The sequence below is a fragment of the Montipora capricornis genome, chromosome 14 (assembly GCF_036669925.1).
Source record: "Montipora capricornis isolate CH-2021 chromosome 14, ASM3666992v2, whole genome shotgun sequence".
Lineage (NCBI taxonomy): Eukaryota > Metazoa > Cnidaria > Anthozoa > Scleractinia > Acroporidae > Montipora > Montipora capricornis.
In genome coordinates, this window is record NC_090896.1 from 1,562,315 (window position 1) to 1,587,500 (window position 25,186).

A 25,186-nucleotide genomic window follows, 5' to 3' on the forward strand; every position below is an offset into this window, starting at 1 on the left:
AAGCGTTCGTTAATACCGTGAGGATTAAGGGTGATGAATTTTTGTTCCAGATTCTTGCGGCTTTCCGTCATACCTAGATGTAGGGAAAGACCGCCGATAGCCATGTGTGTTTTGGAGTGGTTACGAGAAATAAACTGTAGATTTCCGTTGTGGACTATGTGATCATTTTCAAGCCACTTTTCTTGCCAAATTACATGTACTTTGTGTTTTTATAATTAGATTGCACTTAAAACAAGCTAAGTTCCATAGGTGTCAACAATTCTCTAAGCGCATTTGGGTTAGACAAAAAAAGAACTGGTCACAATTTACCACCAAATTCCATCATATTTTGTTTTCTTTTGATCGTTAGATTCCCATAGGTGGGTCGGTAATCCCTCGTCTGATTGCTCGAAAGTGATAAAAGGGTTGAGATATCTCTGTGAAGATATAAAATTTGCTCTGAAATAATTTCGAGCTATCACTCAAGTATGGAAAACTAAGTGCCTCCGAATCTGCTTCAGGGAATCTTTGCTGACTTTCATGTTACCACACTTTCATTATTTTTATAAAAGTGACGACACATTTGAAATTAAATTTACAAGACATCTTTCGGTCGTGCAACGACCATATTCAGTTGGAAGTAGAATTAATTTGAAGTTACATTTGAATTTATAATATGCTAAACAAAGATAAATAACAACGTGAAATAAATTGAGAATCTAACAAAATAGCCAAAGGTAACAAAAAAGAGTGTACAATGGAACGTGTTGATTAGAACGAGAGAGTTAAATTAACATGATATAATTGCTTGTTTAAAGAAGGTTGCTCCCAGGAAATATGTAACGCTTCTTTTATCTTGACTTGGAATTTGCCTGTGCAAGCTGTAATTCTTGCTATGTCGGCGAAAGTAGCCGACACCTCTTGACACGCATTCGCGAACACCTAAACAGGGACAGGACCTCACATATCTTTCAACACCTTTAACAATCCGAGGCATGCTGTAACTCTTGCTCTGCTGAATGTTTTGAAGTTATAGACCGTGCGACTACAAAATTCCAGGTCAAGATAAAAGAAGCATTACATATTTCCTGGGAGCAAATTTCTTTAAACAAGCAATTACATCATGTTAATTTAACTCTCTCGTTCTAATCAACATGTTCCATTGTACACTTTTTTTTGTTACCTTTGGCTATTTTGTTAGATTCTCGATTTATTTCACATTGTTATTTATCTTTGTTTAGCATATTATAAATTCAAATGTAACTTCAAATTAATTCTACTTTAACCTGAAGATGGTCGTTGCACGACCGAAAGATGTCTTGTAAATTTAATTTCAAATGTGTCGTCACTTTTATAACAATTGTTGTCAGTCTGCTTCTTTCCAGAACTTTCATTATTTTAGTGAAAAAAGCAAATGCAAATGACAATCCTCCCCCACTCCAACTCACAAAGAAAAGAAATATTAAGAGTTCCTTGTGTTTGGCTAATAGTACCTGACAAGTTGTTTTCCCTTTGCTTTCGTTTCAGGTGCTGAGAAGATTTTAAAGGAAGAGGAGCTCTCCCACAAGAGCGGCCCCTTGAACTAAGGTTCAAGGTTCACAGTTCACAGTTCACGAGATGCGCTGAAAAGCAAGGCCCCCAATTACCCCTCCCCACTTCCTGGCATTACCAATGCCATTTGCTTATATTTGTCTTGTTATTAGAAGGATTGACACTACAATACTTTATTACATAACAGGGATGTTATAGTACCGTGTGAAACACCAATTATTGCTGAACAAGATGCAGTCATTTTTTTTGGTGTAACAAGTTACCATGGCAACAAGAAAACCTTGTAAAAACATGTCTGAAAAATGAACTCGGTGACCCCAATTTTTTATTGCACAAAAGTGATCAGCAGGCCAAGATGAAACTCTGCAAAGTTTTTAAAAAATCTGTGGAGTGGATTCAGAGCTACATTAAATTTTCAATTATTTAAGCTGGCTCTGAATCCGCTCCTTTTGTGAAAAGTTTTATTCTGGCATGCTGAGTACATTTGAAAAATAAAAAAAGGGGGGTCACCAAGTTCGTTTTTGAGATATGAGCAGCTAAAGCCAAAATATGGGGTGTGTTTGCAGGGCTTTCCGGTTGCTACAGTAACCTTTTATGTCACAAAAATGACAGAATCTTTTTCAGCAATAATTGGTGTTTGATATGGTACCACAACATTGCTTTTAAGTGATAGTGTTGAAGTGTCAATCCAAGTGTTGAGACTGGTTTGAGACACCTTGAATCCTTTTATTTCATAAAGTGCACCTAAACTCAAATGTATTTCATTTCTAATTTCTATCTCTCCACCAAAAGCAAATATATTTTGCCATTTGTACGAGTTGTACCTCAAAATTTTGCTTTTTGTGTGCCACGCAAGTTACGCAAAGTTAGCAAAACTGGTAATCATTTGGACCCACGACTGAGCTGTCAGAAGCATGGGCCTGTTCTCAATTTTACGTAACAAACTGGTTTGCAATGCAAAAACTCTTTGAAAACTTGAATGCAAAGCAGTTTGTGACCTAAAATTAAGACTAGGCCCATGCCTCTCAAAGCACGGTCGTGGGTCCATATGACTGCGAGTTTTACTAACTTTACATGGCTTGTGCGACACATGAAAAGCAATATTTCGAGGTGAAAATTGCTTTAGGTGGAAAGAGTGATCTTGGCAAAAAAAAAAATTGACTTTAGGTGCACTTTAAACAAACTCGGTAACCCCTCATCGTGGTAAAGATGCATCTCTGCAAAGATGTTCAATTTTCTCTGAAGTGAATTTGGAGCTTGTACTCAAGTAATTATGGAAAATTTAAAGTGGCTCCAAATCTGCTCCAGCAAGTCTTTCGTAACTTGGCAGAGTTTCATCTTACCACACTGAAAAGTTCGGGCAGCTTGAACAGGATTCGAACCCATTCAATGCTGGTAAAATACTCCAACAGGATTCAAACCCAACAAACTGAGACAGAAAGCAACACAGTTGGGAGCAATGAATAAAACGTATGTACGTATTAGAAGTGTGGGGTATAGACAAAAGTTGGAAGTGTTCCTTGCACATATCAGGACAATTTAAGCAGTCATCTCTTATAAAACAGACTTAAGTTGTCCTGATAAGTGCAAGAATAACTTCTAATTTATGTCTATAACAAGCACTTCTAATAATTATGTATGCTTACTTACATACTGCTTCAACGGGATTTGAACCCATTCGTTGCTGGTGTAATGCTCCAACGGGATTTAAACCCAACCAACTGGGACAGAAAAACACAGTTGGGAGCAATGAATAAAACGTACGTATTAGAAGTGCGGGATATAGACTAAAGTTAGAAGTGTTCCTTGCACATATAAGGACAATTTAAGCAGTTGTTTCTTGTAAAACAGACTTTAGTTGTCCTGATAAGTGCAAGAATAACTTCTAATTTACGTCTATAACAAGCACTTCTGATATGTGTACGCTTATTTACATTAGTCACAAAATGACCTTAAGATATAAGCAGATGTCTGGACAATTTAAACAATTGTCTCTTATAAACATCTGAAAAATTCAGACGGCTCCAACGGGATTCAAACCCAACAAACTGAGACAGAATGCGACACAGTTGGGAGCAATGAATAAAACGTACTTATTAGAAGTGTGGGTTCTAGATGAAAGTTAGAAGTGTTCCTTGCACATATCAGGACAACTTAAGCAGTTGTCTCTTATAAAATAGACTTGAATTGTCCTGATAAGTACAAGAATAACTTGTAGCTATCGTCCATATCCCGCACTTCTAATACGTACGTTTCATTCATCAACCCTTTCACCAAAATTCATTAGAAAGGCTGGTTATACACAAAAGTTAGAAGTTATTCTCGCACTTATCAGGACAACTTAACTTCTAACTTTCGTGTATAACCGGCCTTTCTAATGAAACGTACGATAGCTAGAAGTGATTGTCGAAGTTATCTGTTATAAACTTAAATTGTCCAGATAACTTCGAGCTATCGTCCATATCCCGCACTTCTAATATGTAATGTTTCTCCAGTAAAACTAATTAACTTCAGATATGTAACAATATTTAATATCAAACATTTTTGTAATAACTACTTACAATGTAAATTATACAAATAAAATACATTGATTGTTTCATTCACCTCTTGAGACTTATATATTTATATACACACAAATTTTTACATAAATGACACTTATATTATACCAAATTTTCACAAAAACCCTAATTCAGACTTATATTTTTATACACAATTTTTTTTTCTTTTCCTCAAAAACACTTATATTTACAAATATATAGCAAAATACACCTAAAAAAATTTTTTTCACAACCATCCCACGCAAAACAAAGAAAAAGTAAACACCCCACAAATTTCTATTAAAACTGCACTTTACACATAAAATTCCTATGCAAATCTTTACATAGCAATTAACCTGCAACAAAAGAACAAATAAAGCAAAATTAACAACAAATCCAAACTCACATATTCCCCTCAATTAAATAATCTGCCATGACAGAATAACACCAATTTTTTCATACACTTAATACTGAAACAGCAAAAGATAGATCTTATAGACAACAACCACACAACTAGAACATTTTCTACAGAAATTTCAGTTGATGAATGTACAAAGCATTAGTTACTAATCATGCTAGCAACAACAAAATGTACACATTCAAAGGATAATTAGATTTACATAATGTAATTGTTCATACAAACAAGGTTGTTGTCAACAATTACATTATGTACATCTAAAATTATCCTTTTAATGTGTACATTTTGTTGTTGCTAGCATGATTAGTAACTAATGCTTTGTACATTCATCAACTGTCAGTTATGAAAACAAATTCCAACTTCCTGGATTTCTCTCTTCCATGAAGTTCAAAATAACAAAGAAAGAATACAAACTTAAATGAACAATAAATCACATCTCACCTGTACAAATAATTCCACACACTAAATATGTTCAAAGCAGAAGAAAGAAAGAAACATCAATAAATTAGTCCTTAATTAATTGAAAACTTCCTAGTAACAAATTTAGAACAGTACAACATAAACCACAAACGCACGATTGACGTCACCATCAGCTTTTATGGGAATAAAGTTTAATTCTTTATTATATAAAACAAATAGATTCCATGTTGCCGTGGGTCTGTTCAGTAATAGATCACAGATGACATCAGTGACACACTCAGCTATCACCTTGTGCCACATTTTGACGTCATCAGTGATCTATTACTGAACAGACCCACGGCAACATGGAATCTATTTGTTTTATATAATAAAGAATTAAACTTTATTCCCATAAAAGCTGATGGTGACGTCTGTCCTCTAATAGATCATAGGCAAGAACCAATCAAAATCCGTGAATAACTTTGGTTATTATATAAATAAATATGGAGGGGGTGAAAACAGATTATTTGTATGCTTCAATGAAACTTACACAGAAACAAAATACCATAATTATAGAGGTTTCACATGGCAGGGTCAAAATAATCTTCTCTCTAATTATCATTATCAACACAAAGGCCGCTTCTCCAAACTTAGCAATTTATCGTAGCAAATAACTTACCTGGCTTCCAATGTTCTATATTCCATGAAACAATAGACTGAAGAATAAGTTGGATCTGTGGAGTAAAAAAAGTCATGACCCGTTACAAACAATTAATGTGCCTTCAAATATAGCTATGAACTGGTATTGACCAAAAAAAACCTCCTTACTACAGCTGTACATGTACATCAACTGAGTCAGTCTTCAAATAACCAGGGACAAAACGGTGTGTTTGTCAGGACATCTGCAATTCGTTAGTCTTCTTGGATAACACGTATCACAGCCCTGTGCAACATACATGTAAACAACCCACACACTGTTCACAAAGAGTAGGGCATGGATGCTCAGAGATACTACTATAATAACTACATCAAGCAATTTTAAAATACAACAGTAATAACAGCATGGGAATGGATATACAAAATGAGAGGTTCAAAGTCTGCAAGCCCAAATCTCCTAACCTTAAGTTTGCAGTTTCTTCCAAAAATTCACATGTTGTTATATACTTCTTGGGGGTCTGGATCTCCAGCAGGCATTAGTGACTATTTTGATTTTCTGCCCTCTCAACTCCAAGGTACATAGGGTACAATGCATTGCACAATATCAAAGCCAACCAACATTAATAATGGGCTAGGTGCCTTCGTGCCACAAACCTGTAAAGATATCACACAGGAAAACAAGGTTTCGATGATCTTTAAGAGAAATAGTAAGAAGCAAAATATTCCAAGCTTGGAAAACACAAGAATTTAAACAAGATGTCTGCATCTTTCCACGGAATCCAAATTCACAAGTAACTGTTCTCCCAGGGAGCAGTACACTATAAATACTAATAATAATGTTAAAATTACAGTCACTGTTTATAAAAACTCTTACCGGTAAGTCTCATCATGGAGCATACATATACCCAGACAGTATCCTTGTCCTAACCTCTCTGAAGTCATTAAAGACTGTTGGGTTTACAAGATTAATTGTCGTTTCATCTTACAGTAGAGTAACCCACCATTTAGGTTAACAGGTCAAGCTGACTGAAGATTCTGTAAAGATTGAGTCAATTTAACATCTCAAAATTGCCAATTAGGGTCTTAATAAAGTTATGAAATACGACCTCTTAGTCATACAGTTAATTTACTTGTTCATGCCACTTTGTCAACAAAATTAATTACATTGTAGACATTAAACCAAAACATATCACATAACTTGCTTTAATACGGTATATCTCTTTCCCTGTATTTAGCATTGTTTTTAGATGGCCTACATGTACCGGTACATCTAAGTGATTACTTTTGGTTTTAGAAATTAAACTCATAAAAACTGCTATTATTTGACCTGAGGAATTACTCTAATTTGTGTACCTTAGCAATGGAGGAAGCTCACTGACAACATCAGAGTCTGGTATCTGTGTTAAGCATCACAGAGATTGGAAGGTTCTAGTGATCTACTCCACCTTTTCAAGGAAGTCTGTAGCCAGTGGTGAGAGGTAAAGTCTTGACAACATACATGGGAGTAGACAGCTGATAGCCATGCAGCTCCCATTTGAAATCCCTGTGAAAAGACCCAAATTAACACATAGATTACATGTAAAAGTAAAATAATTATCAGAACTTAAAATGGCGGCTTGTGTCACGTTATCTAATAGTGATAAATTCTCAAATCTTTTTTCAGGAAAGATTTGTTCAAAGTTCTTCAAGGACTCTCCTGTTCCTTAATTTAATTAAGTCATGTGGTTCAAAACATCAATGTCTTTATGCATGGAGGCAAGGCAGCCCCAAAGAATTACATGACAGTGTATACACCTCCAAGTCAAGACAACAGTTTACTATAACTACAATTATTTACAGTATTTACCAAAAACGACTACCCTTCGAAGCCGAAGATTGATGGCCTGTGGTCAGCTAACACAAACATACAAAATTCGACTTTACAGGATTGTGAGTGACAAAGGAAACACTAATATTTAGCTCAAATGATGCAGAATCCGGTAGTGGGCTTTGTCTGGATTTGACTGACAATTACTGTCTGTAGACAAATTCGGTTCTTGGCAGTGTTCGTTATACGACTACATCATTTAACCACAGCTGCATATTGTTTTACAAAAACTCATGCTGCTCCTTCAATTTGCCAAGGCTTACAGTAGATTAGTTGGCTTTAAATTCATCCAAATCCTGGTCCCACTATCTAAAGAATGACCAATGTTAACAATTCACAGCTAAACATCAATTGTCTCAAAATGAATGCTCAAAGCATTGTCAACAAGATCGACAAACTACAAACATGGATGTGTTGGCTAACACCGGACATCAACAGCTTTAAGATCTTGCCTAATATGAACTTCACTATTCATAGAAGAGACAGCTTTGACTATAACAACAAACGTGGACGAGGCGTCCTGCTAGCCATTCGTAATACAGTGCCATGGGTTAGAAGGCCTGATATTGAAACCTCAGCTGAAATTGTTATTTCTGAGCTTCGCCCGTCGTGCAAGAAAAAAACATTAATGGCACTCTTCTTCTGAATCTACTTGAAAGAATTCACGAAATTCCTGGACCAAGTTTCCGAGGCGAAATTTGATCAACTTTTGATTGTCAGTGATTTCAACCTACCAAAATAATGTCAAATTGGCTAGCGGCCGTGACTGCCTCTATCGATTGTCACATGTACATGTACACCCTTAATGTTTACTAGGGCAATTAAGGATCATTTTCTTTGGCAAGTTATAGATTTCCCAACCAGGAACAACAATATTTTGGACCTACTGCTCACAAATATTCCAGACAAGATTTCTAACATTAAAGGATTTCAGGATATTTTGAACTCAGATCACCAACTCATCGAATTTTCTATGGACCTGTGTTTTAAAGAAAACGACATAATTGCTTCTCTTGTATTGGTCTGATACATTCCTCTCGGCTGTTGACCAGCATTCCAACAAGCAAACCTCGAAATGTAAATGAGCACCCATAGATTGCAGATTGCAGCTGTGGTTAAATGATGTAGTCGTATAACCGTAACCGTAACCAACAAGCAAACCTCGAAATGTAAATGAGCACCCATAGATTGCAGATTGCAGCTGTGGTTAAATGATGTAGTCGTATAACCGTAACCGTAACCAACAAGCAAACCTCGAAATGTAAATGAGCACCCATAGATTGACTCTCTTCTGTACAACCTTCCTAAATATGCTGTTAAAAAACTACAGTATGCACAAAACGCCACCGCCTTTTAATAACATTTTCCTCAAAATTCAACCATATTACTCCCATCTTGAAAGATCTACACTGGTTACCAATTAATGAACGCATAAAGATTTTAATTCTCACTTTCAAGGCTTTGCATGATTTGTCTCCCTCATACATACAAGAACTGATAAGTCTCCACCGTCCTTCAAGAACCCTCAGCTCATCTACATCGCTCTGTCTTAACCCTACCAGCTATAATTTGAAGTCTTATGAATCTAGAGCTTTCGCTGTCGCCTCGCCACAACTTTGGAATGATCTACAGTGTACCAGAAAACATAAAAAAAACTCTGATAATCTCCAGACTTAAAACTTATTTATTCAAGGAAATTTTTGTATAACTTTTTTTAGATCACGTCTGGATAGGCGCTATATAAGAATTATTATTACTTCAAAGACACAAAATTTTACAATACCATCTTAACAGGTCACCACTGACAACAGTTAGCAAAATTTGGGCATAACCGTCACCAATACTCTACAATGGTCTCATATAAAGCTGCTCTCATTATCAGGATCCGATTTCTTTGATTTTTCTGAACTAATTATGTGCTGGAACATCATGCTCCCTTAAAAGTTGTTACTAAGACTTTAAGACCTACTGTCCCATGGTATAATGAGCTCATTGTGTGTGTAAGAAAGTTGCGGAGGAAAGCTAACAGAAAATGGAGAAGAACTGGAACAATGGAAGATCTACAAGTCTTTAAAACTAGAAGAAACTATGTGACTTTCCTGTTGAATAAGACAAGACGTATTCTGAGTTTATGGAGGTCAGAACAGTGTTGATCAACGCAAACTTTTCAGAGCTGCAAATGAGATCCTTGGCATTAAAGAGAACTTAGTTCCTACATTCCCGGATCAACTGAATAAATCTTTACTGGCAAATGACATTGCAAGGTTCTTTGTGAAGAAGATTGATGACATTCGAAACGAGATAGAATCCACATACATGTGCTATTTCATGAGATTTGCACACAGTACCGCCAAACCCTAAAGAGGAATGTGCGAACGTTTTACGATCATTTAAGCTGTTGTCTGAAGGTCATATTAGTGCTTTGCTAGAAAATTAATAATTATTAAGTGGTTTGAGTGTACAAATAGCGACAGCGAACTACTAGCAGATCCATTGAATGAAAAACATATTGCCGTGAGTGGGAATCGAACCCACGTCCCCCTGGTTACTAGTTGGGTGTGCTAACCACTGCACCATCATGACAACCCTGCTGGAATCAGAGCAATCAGTGAGGTCATTGGTTAGCCATGGGGTTCCCCGGCGTTTAACATTCAGGAAAAGGACGTACATCGGATCATCCGCAGATGATTCACAGGCTACCAGCTAATAACAAATTATATTTTTGAATTACCGGTAATATGTATTATATATATATATAAATATATATAATTTTTTTTTTTAGGTGGTCTGCCTTTGTATGGGGTCTATGACTCTTTTGTAGACTATCCTTATGATGACGTTGTTTATTGTCATTAAACTGTAATAAATAAATAAATGTGAAGGTGTTCCGCATAACGTTTGAGTCACCACATAAAATCCTTGCACATCAGAATCTTATTAAATCTTTACCAAAAAGTACTTTCCTCTGGTGTTATTCAACTTCCTGTAAAAAGTGGTTCTGCTCGTTGAGTAGTTGGTTCTAACCTACTAGAGTCTCAACTGAAGATGAAATCTAATAAATATATCTTATTGCACGATTTATAGGTGTGTAGCATTGTGTTGTGCATCAAAAGACAAGACAGGAATTTTTCGCAGTATATTTTTACAACTGAATTGCAAACATGCAACCATGCAAGAACGTGAGGCAGATTTGTACCCAGCAAATTGTGCAAATTTAGTTTCTCTAAAGTGGCTTTTCCTGCATTTTGAAATACTTTTCTACCACTTTTTGGAACTGTTAAATGGAGCAAGACTGCTGTCCTTATGAACCTGTTGAAATGTGTAACGCGCGTTCACAGCTTCCGAATATTCAGTGCGAACTGATTGGTTGAATGTTTCAGTGCTAAGTACCATATTTGGAAACCCCTTGCTCTTGTTGTTCCAAATATGGTACTTAGCAAATCGAATATTCAGAAGCTTGTTTCCCAACACACAAGGGGCCGTTACACGTTTCAACCCTTATGGGTTTCTGGTAAAACGTTATTGCATCAAACTTTTTTACCATCCAGTTAAGAGCCATTGAATACTATTTCACTGATATAGTGCATACTACATTGTATACTGTATAAGATTGTGTTTAACAGTTCCTACATGTGTAGTACGACATTCTTCAATGAGCTGTTGTACATGTAAGCTGCGCTTTGTTTCGATGAGCACTGCTTAACAAAACAGAGGTTGCTCTGGCAGTGTGTGTTGGTTTTGTGCTGTTGCCTTTCTAAGAAAACGTTCATCAGCTTAAAGACTAAGCTCAGTGTTAACGCCTAAATCCAATTGCCGCAAATCAAAGCCCCATTAATTAAAATATAAAACCCACTAACCAGGCCTTGTTAAAATCTTGTTGCCCCTTTAAGAAACCAAAAAGACAGGTTTTAAATTACCATTGATTCCATTACTTACTTTTGTATTACTGTACCGTTATAACAATCCTTTTTTTTTCTCATCAGCAGAGTCAAATATTGACTGAATTTGAGGTGCGAGCAGTTATCCGTCATCTTGGGTCACCCCATGGAGCTTCTGGGATAAATGAGTTATTGCACGGGATACCAGGATGCCGGAACACGGAACAATTCACAGAAACGACAACAATAATCTTATAAGAACAAGGTTTTATATTTCATCAAGAGAACTCCGTGTACAACTGCTTCCAAGTAACATGAAAGAGTTGCATTAAAAACCGGTATTCAGTATGGCGTTTTCATTTTGTTTTGTTTTTGTTGGTTTTTTTTTTCCAAAAAATGCAATGAAGATCATTCCACCCTGAACAAATTATGCCATTTAATCAAAATTCCTTGTTTCAGTGTTGATTGTTTGTCCTGTTTACCGATTCTGTCTTCTTGTTCTTCTTTTTTATCCAAGGTTTTATGATGGGTCGGTGATTCCAGGAATGGTCATTGATAATTTCGCTCACTGCTGAGCTTAATGTGTCTTTGCCTTTTGCCTTTGTCACTACTATACCGTCGAGAGCAATAAGCGCTAGAATTTTTCCTCCTATCTTTGCCTCTAAGGGTTTTTATAATTCCTTAAGGACCTTTAGGCCTTTCGGCTCAAATTTAATCCTTCTCATGCCCTGTTTGCTTATCTTGTTTAGACAGAGTTCAGCAACAAACGGGCACTGTCGCTATGAAAGCAGCCAGTGGTGGCGTAGTTTACACGGAAATAGAAGTGTTCAACCATTCTTACTCCTGGTCCATGCCCATCTCAGCTACCCCATGCTTTTAAAGATGCATTTCAATGTGTAACACCCAAGATCATCATTGCAAGATGGAAATTCCAGGACCCTTGGGTATCTTTCTCCCCTTTAACTACTTACATACATGTAGTCTAACACTTGCCGTACGTGGCCGTAAAAGTCAAATGCTGGGGCCAACGCATGAACAATAATTGTGAAGGGGTTGCTCTCAGATGGATGATGATGAGCTTGCAAAAAACCGAAACGAGACCAAATCCATTCCCATTAAGCACCAAAGGCGTTTATATCTTACTGAATCCTTCTCTCAACTTCTGGATCTTATGCATGTAATGGTTCGTATCATGCTTTGTTTTGGACAAGTGAATTTCTATTCATTACAACGGTTTTCACACCTTGCCTATTATGTAACGCTAGACGTTTTAACTCGTCAATGGGAACCTGTTCAGGGATGAAAGCGCGAAGATGGATCGATCACTCGCTAGATGTTTTCAAAATAACCCCTCTACGAAATTACTCTAAGCTGTAAAAAGCTGAAAGATCGATCACGCGCAAGAACTGACAGTTTCAAAAAATTCAGCGCAGCAAGGCAAGTTAAAAGTTATTCGTTTTTCACGATAAATAGCCGGCAATGAGCTTTAGACAACTCTCCCTAAACATAATCAAAGGCCACAAAGATTTAACATTTTTTTCAAGTGATCCATTTGAACATTATAAATCTGGTCAAAGCTAGCTTGTTCTACATGTAAGGTACATGTATAATCCATAAACCAACTAACTTTGGTTTCCCATTTTACTTCTTTCATAATTGAGGGAAACTGAATGATTTCATTGTGGCGCGACATGTTTGGCATTCTTAGAAAATACTACGCCGAAAATCACCCGCTTATCACTCTTGGTAAATGGATATTAACTCACCTTTAAGCCATCTGTAAGGCTATTATGTTCCGCTTCATCCCTCCAAGTTCTTTGTGACTGCCCTCAGCTTTACCCATCACATACGCTGTACTTTCTCTGAAACTACAAAGCAACATTGATGCATAAAGTTGTTCCCAAAAGAAACAATGAGGACAGGGGCTGGCGTGATAGTGAAAGCACTCGCCTCCTACAGTACTAGTATGGCCCAAGTTCGTTTCCTGGACTCAACGCCATAATTTTATGTCAGAGGAGTTTGTTAGTCCTCTTCACTACCGTGTTAAAGTTGCTACTACTACTACCGTGTTAAAGTTGCCTAAAACGAAACGTCTTGATTGACTTCTTGAAAATTTGAGAGATTTAATAGAGTGCGGATGTAATGGGAACTCGTTCCTCAAATGCGGGGCTGCCGCCTGAAAAGCTCGTCCACCCAGGGTTACCAACATCTCACCCCTGGGTTACCCTCGATTAAAATGCCTTAGTTGGATCTAAGATTATATGTTGAGGACTTGCACTTAATAACTAAAAAGACGACTGCGCCATGAAAAACCAGCCCAAGGCCCTCATGATCCCCGAAACGTTTACCTCCCCAAATCTCAAATCATTTTTTCTAAATGGTTTGGTAATTGTAACAGCATTGAGCTGAGCTATGATGGAAAAGTTGAGCTGATTGGAGTGAAAGCTACGAAAGAGAGAAGGGGAAGGGAAGATAAAGAAAAAATTAAGAAAAGGAAAAAAAGATCTCCTTCCTCATTACGCTATAAAGAATACGCTGTATAGCGGGGTCGATACATCTTGCATTTGAGGCATTTTTTCAAACGCTTTATGCTGGAAAAAATAGAGTCTATATTCACTAACGAAGACTCAAGAAACCCTTACAAGGGAACGCCTTTGGTACTTTACACGTCTTGGAAATCCCTGCGGAGAATTAAAATAAGGACGATAACCGCATCCTAAAAGTAAAAAGATTACTTCCTAGAGAAATTATGGTGCTTTCTCAGTGGGAGAGTAAAACTTTATCAAAGAAATTGATTATGGTTGTATTGTCATCCATTTTATCTTTTCACCGTGGAAATTTGACCTGAATCAACTGCTCTGATAATTTGAAATAATTTGGTTGAGGAAAGTTATTAAAAAAGCTCTTTTGATAAATTAGTGCTAGACTGAGTCCATTTTGAGTTGGTTTAATGCTAAAACAACTGGCCCCAGTTGTTCAAACGATGAATAGCACTATCCACTGCACAAAAACTATCCAATGGATACACGCCAGTAAAACCAATTGAGTTATCCTGTGGATAGTGATTTGTCCCGCTTATAGCGCTATTCATCGTTTGAACAATTTGGGCCTGGTGTATAGACTCATTGCATAGATGGCGCTGAAATTTCAATAACAATACTTATACATCTTAAGCCTCAAATCTCCGCGAGGAATCCTTTCTTTAAAAAGCATTAACACGAGGCTTAAGATGCATAAAGTTTCGGCGCCATTTTTGCAAAGGGTCTATTTGACTTAGATTCCTATAATACACCTGTCAAAGGACTCCAGTTTGTTGACATTTTAACAACATAATCAAGTATAGCAAGAATGTTCCTTAAATATTGTCAATACTTTTTCAGGAGGGATATTTCATAGAGTAGTCCATTTAGAGGTCAATGGGGTTAGTCCAAGGAGTCAGGGGTCAGTGTTTTCAACTCTCCCTTTTAATGTGAAGGTGTTCCGCATAACATTTGAAGTTATCTTTTTAAAAATTTTTGTTTCCTTGTGTCCTGAGTTCCAGAAGTAGTTACAACGGGTAGCAATTGCAAAAACGCTCGTTCAGGATTAACTCTACTGTTTACAACATCCCCAGCGGCATGTAAATAAAAAACCCACTCCTATATTTCTATGCAGAGAAACCTTCACTCTAACATATTATTTTTATGACTTTGGACGGATGAGTAGATGAGCCTACATCCCCTTATGACCTACCTATCGAAATTAGGGCATTTTTCCCTTGCTTTTTTCTCTGAAGCAAAGTCGGTGACCCCCAATTTTTTTTCAGTTTTGGAATAAGTAATTTATGACCTAACTTCAGGCAAGAAATGAAACAAATGTCAACGTGGGAAGATTTTCGTGCGAATGTCCTTAATCGTCCAATAAGCTATCTTTTACCTAAATTTTTCGCACTATACTTTTAAAAAGTGAATTGTAAACAAACAAGAACGTGTGACAAATTTGTACGGGGGGTATCCCCCACCCCCAGCAAATTTTGCAAATGTAGTTTCTCTCATGTCGCATTCCCTGCATTTTAAAATCATTTTTGCGGTATTCTGTAAGGTAGAAATACTTTTCTACCATTTTTTGGAACTGCTAAATGGAGCAAGACTGCTGGCCTTATGAGTTTGCACAACACGGAGTGTTAATGGAGAGACTGAGTAAGACAATATAGGATATACATGTAATAACAACTCTCATTTGCGATCTGAGTGTAAAACGTTACTGCATCAAACTTTTTTACCATCCAGTTAAGATCCACTGAATACTACTTCACTGATATAGTGCATGCTATACTGTATAAGATTGTGTTTAATAGTTCCTAGCATGACAATCTTCAGTGAGCTGTTGTACATGTAAGCTCGTGTTTCCCCCTACACTTCTTTCATGCTCTAGCCGCTTCCTGCGTGCTTTACAACAGAACAGAGCACAGTCAAGGCTTCTTTATTTGTTAAGTGTTTAATAGTTCCTAGCATGACATTCTTCAGTGAGCTGTTGTACATGTAAGCTGTGCTTTGTTTTGATGAGCACTGCTTAACAAAACAGAGGTTGCTCTCGCAGTGTGTTGGTTTTGTGCTGTTGCCTTTCTAAGAAAACGTTTATCAGCTTAAAGACTAAGCTCACTGTTAACGCCTAAATCCAATTGCCGCAAATCAAAGCCCCATTAAAAATATTAAAGTTAAAAAACCCACTAACTACGGTAGGCCTCGTTAAAATCTTGTTGCCCCTTTAAGAAACCAAAAAAACAGGTTTTAAATTACCATTGATTCCATTACTTACTTTTGTAGTACTGTACCGTTATGATAATCCCTTTTTTTTCTCATCACCAGAGTCAAATATTGACTGAATTTGAGGTGCGCTCAGTTATCCGCCGCCATCTTGGGTCATCCCATGGAGCTTCTAACATAAAGGATGTATTGGACGGGATACCAGGATGCCGGAACACGGATTTTATTTTTTGCCAATTGACAGAAACGACAACACTAATCTCATAAGACCAAGGTTTTATATTTCATCGAGATAACTCCTTGTACAACTGCTTGCAAGTAACATGAAAGAGTTCCATTTAAAACCGGTATTCAGTACGGCGTTTTCGTTTTATTTTTTTTTTCCAGAAAATGCAATGAGGATCATCATGCCGCCCTCAACAAATTGTGCCATTTAATCAAATTGTGAAGTTTTTGCCGTAGTGTTGTCCGGCCGTTTCATGTTTTCCTTGTTTAAGTGTTGATTGCTTATACTGTTTACCGATTCGGTCTTCTCATTCTTCTTTTTTATCCAAGGTTTTACGACGGGTCGGTGATTCCAGGAATGGTCATTGATAATTTCGCTCACTGCTGAGCTTAACGTGTCTTTGCTTTTTGCCTTTGTCACTACCGTCGAGAATTATAAGCGGTGGAAATTTTCCGCCTATCTTTGCCTCTAAAGGTTTTTGCAAATCCTTCAGGACCCTTAGGCCTCAGCCCAAATTTAATCCTTCTCATGCCCTGTTTGCTTATCTTGTTTAGACAGAGTCCAGAGTTCAGCAACACACGGTCACAGTCGCTATGGAAGCAGCCAGTGGTGGCGTAGTTAACACGGAAATAGATGTGTTCAACCAATCTTACTCCTGGTCCTTGCCCATCTCGGCTACCCCATGCTTTTAAAGATGCGTTTCAACGTCTAACACCCAAGATCATTGCAAGATGGGAATTCCAGGGCCCTCGAGCCTCTTTCTCCACTTTAACTATATACGCACATAGTCTAACACTTGCCGTACCTGGCCGTAAAAGTCAAATGCTAGGGGCCAACGCATGGACAATTGTGAAGGGGTTGCTCCCATAAAGCACCAAAGGCGTTTATATCTTACTGAATCCTTCTCTCAAATTCCGGATCTTATGCATGTAATGGTTCGTATCATGCTTTGTTTTGGACGAGTGAATTCCTATTTATTACACCTTGCCTATTATGTAACGCTAGGCGTTTTAACTCGTCAATGGGAGCCTGTTCAGGGATGAAAGCCCTAAGATTGGATCGATCACTCGCTGGAAGCTAGCTTGTTCTATAATCCATAAACCAACTAACTTTGGTTTCACATTTTACTTCTTTCATAATCGAGGGAAACTGAATGATTTCATTGTGGCGACATGTTTAGCATTCTTAGAAAATACTACGCCGAAAATCACCCGCCTATCAGACACTCTTGGTAAATGGATATTAACTCACCTTTAAGCCATCTGTAAGGCTATTATTTTCCGCTTCATGACTCCGAGTTATTCGTGACTCACCTTTACCCATCACATACGCTGTACTTTCTCTGAAAGTATAAAGCAACATTGGTGGAGACAACATTGATGCATAAAGTTGTTCCCCAAAAGAAACAATGAGGACAGGGTTGGCGTGATGGTGATAGCACTCGCCTTCTACAGTACTAATATGGCCCAAGTTCGTTTCCTGGACTCAACGCCATAATTTTATGTCAGAGGAGTTTCTGGAGTTTGTTGGTCCTCTTCACTACCGTGTTCCCCGGTTTTCCCCTCTCGTCAGCAAACCTATTAAAAGCCTGGTTTTCACTAATGACGCAAGCACAAGCACAAGCGCAAGAATATATAATAATAATAATAATAATAATAATATTTATTACTTCTAGGAGCTATTTTCAAAAATGCATTAATATTGCTTTACAATTCTTAATAAAATAGATAGAATATTAAAATATACGATTCAAATTTAACAGTAGATTACAAATCTAAAAGGCGCTATAAAAACTCGTGTATTAACCATTGTTCAAAAAGTTGCCTAAAAAGAAACGCCTTGATTGACTTCTTGAAAATTTGAGAGATTTAATAGAGTGCAGATGTAATGGGAAATCGTTCCTCAAATGCGGGGCTGCCGCCTGAAAAGCACGTCCACCGGCCTGGGTTACCAACATCTTAGCCCTGGGTGGCCCGAATAAAATGCCTTAGTTGGATCTAAGATTATATGTTGAGGACTTACACTTAATAGCTAAAAGATGGCTGCGCTATGGGAATCCAGTCCGAAGCCCTTCCGATCCCAGAAACGTTTGCCTCCCTAAATCTCAAATAATTTTTTCTAAACGGTTAAACAGAATTTTTTTAAAGTCATTTTGCTTTTTTTCTCGCGGATTTTGTGTGCTAAGCGCATCTCTTCAGTTTTCTAGATTATTCTTTGTAATATTCACAGTGATGGCAGACCTTAGAATATTAAAAGCAATAAATAATAATAATAAATGAATACAAAGATCAATGAATTTATAAATAAGTGTTATGTAATGAAGAGTCTGTAAATGAAATCCTAAAGTATGAGAAAGCGAATAAACTTTTATTGTGCAGTGTGCTGTGCACTGATTTATCTTAGTAAACAAGAAACTGTACTGCGTTTATTACGCCCCGAATTTGCAATCATCAGTCTATTATCATATTTAACCTGCTTATTCCTTAAATAGTCGCTACCATAAAAACTTATATAAAAACAAATATTAAGAGAAATCTGTATTGTACAATACATAATTTGCCATACGTAAAAAATTCGTCATAAAAAAGTATTAGAACCATAGATATAATATGACTTCAGTAAAATAAGTATGATAAGAACTCGACGGCTGGTATTTTATACACTGGCATAAATTGGAATATCATGTATATTTTTGTGTGTAGTTTACTACACCTCAAATTAAGCGCTGCTTGATGGAAACAAGAAATATAAGTTACATAGAATTGTTGTCAAAATACCTGTTAAGCATTCGTTGTAAAACACGTTGAAATTTTCTTCATCCATCGAGTGTCCTACGCGCCATTTTGCAATCATTAGCTAAACCCTTTGATAACATGATATAAACGTAACCTCGACCATAACGTTTTTGACAAGAACTCCATTAGACAACTCTCCAACATGGGTATCATTTTTTCAGGAAAAACAGCGATGAAAACAGCGTAAATCTTGATAATTTAGTTTCGCCATAGCGTTTCTTGAGTAAGAACGTGGCAGAAAAAAAACTCGCATAATTTAGTAGTAATTAGCAATTCAAATATGCAGCCAGAATGCGAATTCCTCCGCCATGTTGTTTTCTTTCAAATGTAAATTTGAAGCCATTTGTAAAAAAAGGTACCTTTTCCCTCATGCAATCAAGACAGACCGCATGAAGGGATCGTCCTCCTAATAAGATACGGAAAAAAATATTTTTCTCCTCGTGTATACATACATGTTTAGTTAAATGTACCTTAAGATCATTTTTACATCATTTTTATTTTCTCCCATAGATTTTCGAAAGATGGTGCCACTTTTTGGGTTGCGCAACGGTAAGAGAATTCTACTTCTAGCAATGCCTTCCGGGTTTCATTCCCGGACACAATGTCATTTGCGGGTTGATTTGTTTGGCTGTCTACTCTACTGCTTTCCGGGTACTCTGGTTTTCCCCTCGCTTCAAAAACCAACACTGACATTTGACTCTATCGGCTTTAACTTTTAAAACTCGTTTGATTTAGTTTGATTTTCAATCCCCCTATTTGTAGAGTACTTGTGCTCAGTTAAATAAGACAAGGACCGAAATAAAGTGAAGATGATGACGGCGATGACGATGATGATGATGACGATGATGATGACGATGATGATGATGATAATAATAGTAATAATAATAATAATAATAATAATAATAATAGATTCTCTTTTAGTTTATAGTTATGTAAATACTGAGTTGTTGTAAAGTCTTCTCTTAAACAGTCTCCACATTGCACGATTTTTCAAGATCATGACATAAACGATTCTGACTTTCCGTATAAAATTGCTTATCATTATGTTATTTTTTGGAGAATATCAGAATTCTTTTTTACTTTATAGTTATGTAAATGCTGAGTTCTTATAAACCCCATAGGCTACGCTTTGCGCCCTATGTAGCTGCTAAGCTGATGACACTCAACAACGTGAACGATTGGACATTCGATGTTAAATGAGGTCGGAAGGGAGGATTGAGAGCCCATTTTCACGTACAATATACTTTGTTTTAGACAGTTTCAAGAAACTTGTGCGCGAGTCGCAATTTATTTGTCGATAAATTTATAAATCCTCAATTTTGAAGTACAATGCTTCCGGTGGAATTTCTTTCCTTCCTGTCACACTTCTGTACAAGTTTTTGTCAGAGTTTTTCAAATATCCTCACCTGCTTTCCTTAATAGAACCGAGAGGGATAGTGTGAATGGTGTACCAAAATAGCAGGAATTTTTTTAAACATTGAAATCAGAACCTACGTTTCATCAGGTACCTTGAACGATATGTGGATTCAGGTAAGGTTAGGTTAGATTTCTTGAGATAGGTTCCTTCCTAGTCATGAAATCATAGGTGAGACAGAACGTGGTCCATAACAGAGCATGCGCTCTAGTAATGAATATGAGCCATTCCGCCGATAACGTACCCAGAGGCTACGATCCTTTTGGTTAGCGTCGTCCAAGGATACGTCCATTGCTAGTTGTGACTAGAATGGATACTGCAAAGTAAGGTATGACACTTAAATGTGTATATAAAGTACTAAACGATTTTAATAAAAGTTTTATTAAGTTTAAAAATGGTGTCACCAGAACAATTTATGAAAACTAACCATTTCGATTCGGCGCTTAAACCTAACCACCAGAGATCATTGCCAAACCCAGCAGAAACTCAACCCAAGCTAAGACATTACCCATAGCCCATTTTCGAAATATCAAATATTCAGCTTGAAAGCGAGGCAGTGAGGACAAAAACAATAGAAACACGTTGTAATGAATCTGAAAATATTTACATACAGGTGTATCATCCGCTTTCCTTTGTCTTTGTTCTCGCTGCCTCATTATCAAGCTGAATTTTAATATATCGAAAAAGGCCATTAATACTCTCGCGGATGGGGTGGAACAAGCATAGAAACGAGATTGGCGGAAATGAGCTTCCATCGCACGCTTGCTCCAGTTTATCCGGGACAACAGTGACACTATCTACTACTGGATTAGCTGAAAATGAAGCGGGGGACATTTTAAACTCAATCACAAAGCAAAACCAAGGGAATTACTTTCTTTCGGCACTCGACTGTATTAAAACCACTCTATAGAAAGGAAAAACGAGGAAACGACGAGACACGCTCCGACAAGCAAAAATGTTATATTTGAGAACCAATTACCGCGTGATTTAGATGCTCGTACGACGATTTAAGAGGGAAAAACCAAGAGATCGTCAGTTATTTCGTACGTCAGTTGTGCTACGGGTCATCTCCAAGTATCAATCTAAGGAAATAATGTAGGAGATATCGGGAAGACTAAATTCCCGGGGGGGTTGAATGGTGGGAATGAGTGATAAATTGATGCTTGGGATCTGGGGCCCTCTCTCAGGTTTTTTTTTTCAACTTCCTTCCAAGGATCATAAAATTCACCCGCCTTAATAAAGTAGTAATAGTTAATACAGTATTTGCGACAAATAAAGAGCATTCAAACTGACGCGGGATTGGAGAAATTACTTAAATGCTTCTAAATTAATCTTACTTTCAATTCAATTCGGTTGAGCATGCGCATCTAAGGATAGAAGTACCGCGTTGTTATCCCATGGATCTATCCCATGTATTCGGCATTTTTCTCGCGCATGCGCAAGACGCAATTCCCAAAACCAATGTGAAAGGTGTTGCGAGGGAAAGAAAATAGACCTAATCGGCTAACTAAATGTTGTACCCAATTCAAACCCTTTGGGAATAAAGCGCTTTGTTCCTGGTATTTTCATATCATTCAATTATGAATGCTGCATTACAGTGCAAATACAGTACACAAAGAATCTTAACCCCGAGAGATTTGAATCGGGGACAACTTTGAGTTAGCTGATTTGGTCTATTATTGTCCCTCACGTGCGGCGCCGTCGCGTCTCGCTGCACCGGCACAGCCACAAGAGTTTGGAGAGGATAGAGTTCCTCTCACGCCAGATATTCCGCACATTTGGTTTGAAATCAATAATTTCAAACACACGTGTTTTGACATCAATTAACGGGCAACGAGTGTTTGGTTAACGGGCAACGAGTGTTTGTACAAAAAATAATCGACTTGAAAAAAGTGATAGAAATTATAATTTCTTTTGTTGGAGAACTAATTTCAAAAACTCGTGAGTCGTGCTTTAATGGATTTCCAAACGCACGCAAACATTTAAACCACTCGGCCTGTGGCCTCGTGGTTTCAAATGTTTTCTTGCGTTTGGAAATCCAAGCAAGCACTCGTTTTCGAAATATAACTTCAACATCACACATGTCTTGGAATACAGACAATTAACGTCACAAAATTTCCCCCCATAATTCTGCTACTCAAGTAAACGACTGAATTTACCCTAATATAAAAATAACGCTATCTTTTACCCTTACCTTCTCGTTGGAAGTTGGTAGCAAAGGCATAGACACTAACCCTAACACAACATCTATAGACCGCATGCATAAATGGCGGCCAAAAAAAGATTCTTTTGTTTATTTGCTAATTAAACTCACTAGTCTCGTTTGCATGGAAAAAAAATACAATAGAAATGTTTCTTGAGAGCGAGGCTAGTGAGTCTAATTAGCACATAAACAAAAGAATACATTTTTATCCGTCTTTTATGCATTCAGTCTATAACTCCCTTTACTCTTTGACTCCCAGGAGTGATCGATACGTAAATTCTCTTCACAATTTGAATGAAATGTCGGTCAGACAGGAATTGAGAATGAAGATTATTATCAGCTTAAGAGGTATGATCTTGATATAACACCAAATTCTCATGACTATCCAACAAACAACTCTATGGTACTAGTTGGGAGAAGGAACGTTTTGGCCTCTGCCTCCTAAGATTGTTACTTTTACATTTTACTCTGTCTAATGGCAGACGATTTGACTCTTCAACGGGAGCTGTTTCAGGGGTGAAACGTATAACTTGTTCAAAATATGCAAGGAAGTCGCGACTGCTTCTAGTAGCTTAAAAGTGCACCTAACGTCAAAGTTAAGTGTCTAACATATATTTTAGCTTTGAGTCTCTTGATTTTACTTTTAATTCTTGGTTTTCACATGACGTCACGACCGCCATGTTGGTGCCCATAAACAAAGAAAAGGTGGCCATGTTGGTGCCCCGACCAAATCCTCCGGGAATTTAACTCTATTATTATGCAAACGCTTCCTTTTGTTTTCGTTGAAAAACATGGCTGTTGATCACGTGATTGAAAACCAGCAATAGCCCTAGACTGCAAAACAGTCGTTTTCTTCCATTTTCGGAAGGCGCGAAGCGCCGTAAGCGTGATCCTCGCGTGTGAAGCGCGCGAGCCTCCCACGCCCGTAGGGACTCGCTCCAGACCTTTCGTTTGAATATTTACCGCGTCGCTTGCGTTCGCAAAAAATACGACTGTTTTTCAATCTATAATAGCCCTAATCTGGTACGAGAGAGTAACAAAACTGGCATTCACTTGTCCCATGGCCTACTCCTTCAATGACGAAAAGAACTAATTTACATTGACAAATGTCTTTAAAAAATAACGCAAAGTAGTTTATGACGTCATCGAAGGAATAAGCCAATGGCTCTCACTGCCTCGGCAAGGGGACAAACAATTATTGCCAGCATCTTTCTGTTACATACCTTATGAGGCACATTAAAAAATAAAATCCAGAGAAGCAAAGGTAAATATATGTTTGATATTTAACTCTTGCTAGAGTAAGACTTTTTGAGGCAAAGTGCACTTTAAGGATTGGCGCAAGATGTTCAGCAAATGACTAAGTCAAGATTTAAATTTGGGAATATTAAATAAACTCTCTGTTTTAGGGACCTCCAGTGACTGGGCGGGCGGGAAGCGATTCCCACGTTTGGCATACCCGCGATTCGCAAGCCTTTCCGTTCACTTTTAAATTCACACAGTTGTAGCGAAGGTTTGTTTCTGACGTCATGGCTGCCTTGTTGGTGTACTGAACAATAGCGAAAAAGTCTTCTGTGAATTTGACTCTGTTATTATGCAAAACGCGAGCGACATTTTGCTTTTGGTTTGTACACCAACATAGACGTCTAATAACGTGAGTGCAAACCAAGAATTGTTGACTTCCTCTCTCTGTTTCTTTCTGACACGTACATGGAGTGAAAACGTTGAGTGGAACAGTTTAATTACCGTGTAAAAAATTGACATCGCTGTAAATAAAATTAAAACTATATCCTACTCTAAAATGCTCGCAGATATATGCTCAGCGAGAACAATCTCTACAGACCACTTGGTCCAATAGAAAACAATGGATTAAAGCGATTAATATATTGTTTGCTGAAAAAAAGGGCAGGACCCAATGTAACTTGTTACCAATGTTTACACATCCATTGTACTTGGCAAACCCACAGCTTCGGCATTAGCAGACCCAATAGCTGATGTTGATGGCGGAGCGTTCCCAGACTGCATATATGCGTAAGGAGGTGGCACATCTTGTGCATATCCTGGCCGCTAAGAGAAAAGGTCAGACACTTCAAATTTGTGATTTTCATGCTACGTCATAGCCGGCAAACCCAATAGCTCTGTGATAAGCTCCACTTTATTCGTCCACCAGCAATGGTACAATTCATTATTATTATATGAGGACCCGTTCATATGATCCCGGTGGACCGCACAGGCTCGGTTACCGAGTGGGAGAAATAAACCTCTGCTCATGCTCAGAAAAGAGGTGACGACAAGCATTCAGCCGTCTAGTCCAACACACAAGCCTAGCAAGAATTTCTCGGGTTTTATTGCTTCAAGCAACTTCAAAATTATTTTATCCTTATGTCAGCTATTAAAAGAAATTATACAGAACTGAAGTCATAAAAACCGGCTTTAAGAGTTCTCGTGGGCCCCATGAGGATAACTAATAAGTAGTAAGTCATAAATAAGAAGTAAGGTAAAAACTAAATGGCGTTTGTT

The 25,186-nt window shown here is 37.6% G+C and overlaps 1 protein-coding gene and 2 long non-coding RNA genes across 11 annotated transcripts in view; 1 reads left to right on the forward strand and 2 right to left on the reverse strand.

Moving 5' to 3' along the window:
- Window positions 1-4,129, forward strand: part of LOC138031215 (uncharacterized) — a 64,714-nt gene extending 60,585 nt beyond the window's left edge. For all 6 annotated transcript variants that reach the window (XR_011128208.1, XR_011128213.1, XR_011128211.1 and 3 more), the window contains one exon: window positions 1,507-4,129. This is a non-coding gene — a long non-coding RNA (uncharacterized lncRNA). The remainder of the gene's footprint in view (window positions 1-1,506) is intronic.
- On the reverse strand, window positions 2,185-19,306 carry LOC138031216 (uncharacterized). Of its 3 annotated transcripts, XR_011128216.1 has the most exons (9): window positions 19,035-19,306; window positions 17,509-17,599; window positions 13,053-13,154; window positions 6,895-7,084; window positions 6,004-6,195; window positions 5,564-5,618; window positions 4,927-4,947; window positions 3,901-4,423; window positions 2,185-3,797 (listed from the first exon to the last, which is right to left on the reverse strand). It is a non-coding gene; the product is annotated as an uncharacterized lncRNA (long non-coding RNA). The 3 variants fall into 3 exon arrangements; XR_011128214.1 differs by having other exon boundaries at window positions 2,185-4,423; window positions 19,035-19,305; XR_011128215.1 differs by lacking the exons at window positions 17,509-17,599; window positions 19,035-19,306 and adding an exon at window positions 16,084-17,482 and having other exon boundaries at window positions 2,185-4,423.
- Window positions 19,307-24,390: 5,084 nt separating this feature from the next.
- The window catches only part of LOC138033838 (uncharacterized), a 15,954-nt gene continuing 15,158 nt past the window's right edge, over window positions 24,391-25,186 (reverse strand). For both annotated transcript variants that reach the window (XM_068881699.1, XM_068881700.1), the window contains exon 6: window positions 24,391-24,733. In XM_068881699.1, the coding sequence (XP_068737800.1) occupies window positions 24,602-24,733 (132 nt within the window). In that variant the 3' untranslated portion in view covers window positions 24,391-24,601. The remainder of the gene's footprint in view (window positions 24,734-25,186) is intronic.